The sequence below is a fragment of the Lontra canadensis genome, unplaced genomic scaffold (genome assembly GCF_010015895.1).
Source record: "Lontra canadensis isolate GAN:19392208 unplaced genomic scaffold, GSC_riverotter_1.0 scaffold10, whole genome shotgun sequence".
Taxonomy (NCBI): domain Eukaryota; kingdom Metazoa; phylum Chordata; class Mammalia; order Carnivora; family Mustelidae; genus Lontra; species Lontra canadensis.
The window spans coordinates 6,026,407-6,033,378 of NW_022631004.1; the positions used below are offsets into that span (position 1 = coordinate 6,026,407).

General features: G+C 40.3%; 1 protein-coding gene and 2 non-coding genes across 3 annotated transcripts; all 3 read right to left on the reverse strand.

The window, feature by feature from the left end:
* Positions 1–2,675: 2,675 nt before the first annotated feature.
* RPS3A (ribosomal protein S3A) lies at positions 2,676–6,767 on the reverse strand. The gene is made up of 6 exons (XM_032855536.1): positions 6,642–6,767; positions 5,804–5,907; positions 5,253–5,440; positions 3,701–3,909; positions 3,015–3,124; positions 2,676–2,844 (listed from the first exon to the last, which is right to left on the reverse strand). Exons 1-6 carry the CDS (start codon positions 6,701–6,703, stop codon positions 2,723–2,725), a joined length of 795 nt encoding a protein of 264 aa, XP_032711427.1. The 5' UTR covers positions 6,704–6,767; the 3' UTR covers positions 2,676–2,722.
* LOC116866777 lies at positions 3,349–3,420 on the reverse strand. Its single transcript, XR_004382472.1, has one exon. It is a non-coding gene; the product is annotated as a small nucleolar RNA SNORD73 (small nucleolar RNA).
* LOC116866776 lies at positions 4,602–4,674 on the reverse strand. The gene has a single exon (XR_004382471.1). It is a non-coding gene; the product is annotated as a small nucleolar RNA SNORD73 (small nucleolar RNA).
* Positions 6,768–6,972: the final 205 nt, after the last annotated feature.

The following is a 6,972-nucleotide window of genomic DNA, read 5'->3' on the forward strand; positions in this document are numbered from 1 at the left end:
ACCTTCAAGCTGGCCAAGAATGTAACTTAATTAAACCCATCATCAAACAGGCTGAACCATTTTAAAAAATCCAATCACATATTTTTTCCGAACTATTTTCAAATGAACTCTTAAGATAAAACAGAGCTGTGCCAAGCCCTATATAGATGTAGCAGATTGGAGCTTGACTACTGATTAACACCGATAAAAACCATTTAACTCAATTCCTGAACCCTACCCTCAGTAACCTTTTTTTTTTTTTTTTTTAAGATTTTATTTATTTATGAGAGAGAGAGCGTGAGAGCAAGCACAGGCAGAGGCAGAGGGAGAAGCAGGCTCCCTGCAGAGCAAGGAGCCCGATGTGGGACTCGATCCCAGGACGCTGGGATCATGACCTGAGCCGAAGGCAGCTGCTTAACCAACTGAGCCACCCAGGCGTCCCAGTAACCTCTTTTTAGACCTAACTTCTGTCTGCCCTGGAAAGGAAGCCCCTGTATTTGAGATCCAAACGTACAACTAATGTTTTTCACTGAAAACATTTACTTCACTATAGGGTATTAATAGGAACATCATTCATTCCTTTTTCAACAAACACTGAACTCTTAGGCACTAGAGGTATAGTGGTGAACAAGCCCATAGAGCAATCCTCATGGAATATTCTAGTAGACACAGAACTACAGAAAAATGTTTAATGGGAAATTGGGAATGCTGGAGGATATGGCACAATTTCTAATAGGCCAAGCCCATCTTGGGGGTCTTAGAGACTTAGAGGTTAAGGAGCAAGCTCTGTGACATTTAAGGGGAGAGCATTCCAAGCACAGGGAGACCACATGCCAAATCCTTAAGGTTAACAATGTACCTAGCCCATCCAGGAAGAGTGAGGGCAATCTGGCTAGAAATGTTAAGGAATGGTAAGAAGAGGTCAGGGACAATTCCAATTTGGGCCTTGAGTGAACAGACCATGGGCAGTAACAATCTGGTTAGTAATGATGACAAAAGTGATCGCAATGGAGTTGGTTAAGAAATGGTGAGATTCCAGATGTATTTTGAATAAACTGAATTGTCAAGGATGACCAGAAGATTTTGGCCTAAAACCTAAGAGTAGTTTAAACTGTTAGGATCCAGAATACCATTTTAGACCTGTCAAATATGAAATGCCTCTTCTCTATCCAAGATATCAAGTAAGCAGTTGGATAGATAAACCTACAGTTCAAAGGTACAGGCTAGAAATAAAAAATCTGGAAGTCAGTTTAATATATTGAATAGTATCTAGGGAGAGTATTGATAACTGTCCAAGGACTAAGCCCTACGCCTCTCCAAGTCTGAGATGAACTAGTAATGGCTACGGACATGGGAGGAAATCTTTTTAAGATTCTCTAAGAAAATCAACTGTCAAATGCCACTAGAGGCACATAAAAGGTCATAAATAGACCATTTAGACTTAGCAACAAAGTCACTGTAACTTTCACAGCCAACAGCTTGTGGATGTGTCTAATTGGGTAATTTTAAAAGTAAAATTAAGATACAATGAAAATGGTTTACTCAAACATCAAACAAAAAACTGCTCACTTTCCAAGAAAAAGTATGTATCATCAACTTTTTTGAGCTTTGCTCTCTACAAGGGGTTTGGGTAGGGTGCCACCTGGAAGGGTAGACTTCAGGATGTATGCTGATGGAAGGGAATGGTCAAATAAATACCAATAAAGGTAAAAACTGCTAAAGCCATGAGCTCGATTAACCAAGAGGGAAGGCAAAAATGCCAGTATGTACCTACATGGCAGATTGGAAATTTGTCAAGTTCTTTTCTCTCATCTACTTTAAACTCTTCTAATGATTTTAAGGTCATCAGCTGATTGAAAATGAAAAAGATGGAGGTGAGCAGGACTACAGAAAAGAATAGGTAAACAGTAGAGGAGGAATTACTGGCTAGTGTGCAACATCAAATACCCACTTATTAACAGGTATCAACAACCAATTTCTCTAGCCAAGTTCAACTACCAGTACTAGTACACGGTATGACATTTTTCGGCTTTAGGGAAAAAATCATTTAGATTAAAAAATAAAAATTAACGGGCTCTTCCCATTATTCAATCAGTCTAGCATAGTGGTTCTCCAAGTATGGTCCCTGGCCATCACTATCACCTGGAAACTTTGTTAATTTAAATTTCAAAAAAAGGGCAAGTTTTCAGGTCTCACACTGCAATCAGTGTATCAGAAGCTCTGGGGCAGGGCCCTGCCATTATTTTAACAAGCCTTCCAGATGGTTCAAGAACCATTTAAGGGATGCCTGGTGGCTCAGACAGTTATGCATCTGCCTTCCGCTCAGGTCATCCCAAGGTCCTGGGACTGAGTCCCAGGTCAGACTCCTTGCTCAGCAGGGAGCCTGCCTCTCCCTCTGCTGCTCCCCCTGCCTGTGTTCTGTCAAATAAGCAAGCAAAACCTGAAAAAAGAAAAAAATAAAAAAACATTTAAAAACATACACCATGTTAAAAAAAAAAGATTTCCTTTTATTACCCCTCTATAGTACTTCCATCCAGATCACTACAACTTAAAATGGACCACTACCTTTTGCAGCTATTTAGTAACCCAGAGCAATGGATAAAATCCATTAACAGTTCAGAAGTTCGCATCATCATCAGTTCAGAGTATCTGATTCACCAAGCCTACATTAATTAAAAAGAATCATCAGAAATTATACATCACAAATAAGATTTTTTATTTGTCACCATTGAATGTCTGAATTTTAAACAGATTCTTGGACTGGTGGCTCATATCCATCAGCTCGTTCCACTTTAGCACCGGTCTCATCCCCAGTAGCTTTTCCAGAACTACTACCTTCACCATGAAGCTCCATGAGCTTTCCCACTAAAAGAAAGAAAGAATTTTTATAGCACACCATTTTCTTAAAACAATGTCTTCAATACTATATACGCAGGACAGAAAAAAAATATGTCATCTGGACTCAAAAAAACAAGACACCAATATATCTTGCCGCACATTATTTTTCTCAGAAATCCTATGACCTTTTAACTTACATTCAAACTTGGGCTTCTTCAGCATTTTTACTTTTCTAACGAAGACATCATGGAGTGGATAAATAGACTGACAAGCTTTTTCTATATCTTTTCCAATGCTGTCTGGAATCCTGCAAACCAGTAAAGAAAGGATAAATATATACAGATTAATACCCACCTCATTTAATCCACTCAAATCCTCTTGTAAGACAGTCCTCTATATAAGTCAGTCTTATAAGACAGTCCTTTTAAGGGTAGAGGTTAAATGACCTAAATTATACAGCCAGTTAGTAAGAAAATTAGCATTTGATCTTTTTGCCTTTTCTATTCTACCCTCTTAAGCCAACTGCATGGGAACATCAGAAAAATGTTAACAGTTTTATCAGTGGACATCATCTGGGACCGAAACATCTTGTCATCATCTATTCCCATACATCACTGACAGTGGAAAGTTTAGCCTTTTCAGTGTATTTTCTAATTAAGACAAAAACATTTCCTATACTTCAGGTCTCACTATGAGATTGCTTCATTCAAATAAGGATAAAAAAACCAGATCACATTTACTGAGCACTTAAAATATTTTAAGGGACATACAGCCAGACAGGTTTGTTTCACAGACAGGATTTAAACACAGGTCGGAGAAGTCCTTCACCAGAAGGATAAGAAGAGATTCAAGGTTATGAGGTATGAGGAAAACAAACACTTACAATTTATTGACCACTTCTTTCAAGTCATTTGTCTGAACCTCTCGGGTCATGATCTCCATCATCTTTTTCCGAATTTGGCGGACCTGTTGATGCTGAGCGTAAGAGGTCTTCCGAATCTGATTATTGCGTTTTTTAGTAAAACCAACACAAAACAGACGAAGCAAATAACCATCGGTAGTCTTGACATCAACATGAGCTTCAATCATGGTCTAGTGAAAAAAGATATTGTAAGATGTACCAGGTTTTAATGTTATTAATTTATAGCCCTCAAATTCTTAATATCAAAATGCTAGAAATATCAAGTACATGATCATCACACAAACTACACGCCTAATTTACAGAATTAACTTCCTTGAAGTGAACTTACCCAGTTACTCCAAATCTTACTACCCTTCATGTCTAATTAAATAAATACCAAGTCCTCTCAACACTCTTCCCTAGGTGAACACTTCTATCCCAATCTCAGCAGCATCCAGCCCCCCGTTTCTTTTACATGCCAGACTTTTTCCCCACCAATCAACTATATACCTCTGCATCTAAGAAAACCCATTCTGAGACTCAAGTATACACTTAGGTCATTCTTTTTAAAAAAGTGTTGTCTGAATAGGTGAAATACTGCTACAACACTAAATGCATATTTTTAAATGTAGCTTTTGTTCCAAACTAAAGTGTGATGATGATTAAATATTTAATTTCATAGCTAAAATATTAATAAGTAATCCACTAACTACTCATATTTTTGCCTCAAGTAAAAAAATGAAAACTACCTTAGGTAGCAACAAAAACAAATACCGCCTCTGCATTTTGTAAATTGTATACTTTAGTTTAAAAAATGAGTAATACACTTATAGCGAAAGGACGTTAGAGTATTTCCAGAAATTCAACCATAAAACCTTCAGGGAATGTCAGAAATAAATGTAACGGTGTAATCAATATGTATCATTTGGGACCGAAACATTTTGTCATCATTCATTCCCATATACAAAACATCCCAAAACTGAAAGGTTAGCCAAACACATCTGAACCAATGTAATTATTTCCTGTAATAACAATGCCTTCTAAATGCTTTGTGTCAAAGCACTGTGCATTATGCACAAGTTCTGTGTGTAAACATGTTTTCATGGCTCTTTTATTTCATCCTTCTAACTCACAAGAAGTGATACTCTTACCTACATATCATTTTAGATAAAGGAATCAAAGCCCAGCAAGCTTTAAGTTACTTGCCAAAGAGAACACAATTGGGAAATTGAGCAAAGATTCCAACCTCACAGGAAGCTTTGCCACTCTTAGCAACTCTGATAACCCAATTTTAAAACTTGGAAAAAAAGATAATAAATCTTGAACTCCAGTTAAATAGGATGATCATGGCTCACTCACCGCTTTACTCAAGTTCAAGAGTGCCAATCCCAGAGTCAGCACTCGATAAAAGCTACAAAACATCATGGATTTGAAACATAATCTACTTCGATCACATATGTTCCTTCTTTTCCTAACAGGGCATCCTTGACCATGCACGCTAGAACACCATGCACTAAGGAACTTCTGTTCTCACCTGCCATTTTTTGACCATGGAGCACATTTTGTCCCGGGTAAGATCCATGCCGTGGAAATTGGTCAGGCAGTTTTTGCCCTGAACATCCTCAGTAATTAGCTTGAATTTTCTAAATGCAACTTCATCATTCTGCAGATCGGCAAGACTCACTTCAAAAACACGACCCTTGAGGCCATCAGATGCGATTTCTAGAAAACAATAAATTGTCTTATTATCATTAGGAACCACATAAAGTCAAGCCAGCCAACCACATTCATGCATAAAGTTGAACTCAGAAAGTTAATGTAAATTATGAAGACCCTAACTCTTGTTAGTCAAATTCCATGTGCACACCAATGACTTACTGACAATCCTCACAAGAAACTCAATAATACCTAAGCACATTTTCTTAGTAATTCTAAAAGCACCACCTTCCTTCCCCAAGTGTTGTACCAAACAAGCACCACCGTGGCCAAAGCTGCGACCAAGAGCTATTTCTACTTAGTTCTCCCACCAGCAGACCTATTAAAAAAAAACAACAACAAAAAAAAACAAAACGAGAAAATACTCACTGGTTCCTTGAGTTCTTGTGACTAATGTTTTTCCAATATTTCTTATATTGAACATAGCTGGTGCTTTCACATCATACCAATCTTTCTTAGAAAATGGATCAACCCTGTATTTTAAAAAACAAGTTTTATCGCAGATCACGTAATTCTTACTGAGTTTTTAAAACTTTCCTCATTCTAAGGATCATTAATGACTAACTGGCATGTAAGCAACTGGAGTCTAAGAACCTACTCCCTTGAGTGAGGTGCAAACCTAGCTCTTCCCACTATCCACTTCACTGTACACAGACCGGACACCGAAAAGTTATGCCATAAAGGTACACACTCCCCACCCCATCGTTTTTCGGCTTCACAAGCAGCATTGCCTCCAAGTTACACGCTCGTCTCTTGAACCTTCCTGGTGCATGAAGACACGTAGTGGTAGCCCCGGCTCTGCAAGGACTCACATGAACCCAAAAGGAACTCCAAGGGTCCCACCTGGCCCAAAGAGAGGACGGGGTGCGGGGTCTCGGGTGAACAAGCTCTCGGGAGTAGTACCATCGACTACCCGTGAAATTTACAAGGCCAAGGAGCCCACAACACGAAACACCCAAGCCCCAAAGAGCATCCGCAATTCAGCTCAAAAGCGGGCAAAAAGGCCCGGAAGGCCAAACGAAAGAAGCCAGCCCGTAGCGATGCAGCCCCCATATCCTCCAGGCCGCCGTTCTGAGTTTACCAACTCGGCACGGCCCTCGCAATCCACTTGACATCCTCACCATCCGGCTCACACCACCATCTAGAACCCGCCTGCCGAGCCCAGCATGACCCCAAAAAGCTGGGGGCCAGGACAAGAGACACTTACACTTTCTTCTTGGCTCCCTTTTTGCCGCCTTTCGTAAGGCGCTTGTTCTTGCCGACCGCCATGGCGCTGCTCAGGGAGCCAAAAGGGCGGAAGTAAAATTCACGCGAGAACTTAGGCGTACTGGGAGAGGCGGACCATCTACGGGACCTTCGGTCTTGCGTTTTTCCGGCGTCAAAGATATCGCGACAACAGAAAGAGGAACTCCGATTGAAGCTGTGACAGCGCCCTCACGTGTGTGGAGACTGCGCAGCACGCCACGGGCGGCTCTCCAGGACGCAGCGCTCGGGAGGGGAGGGCGCTGGCGCTGGAGGCCTCAGGTACGAGCCAGTGG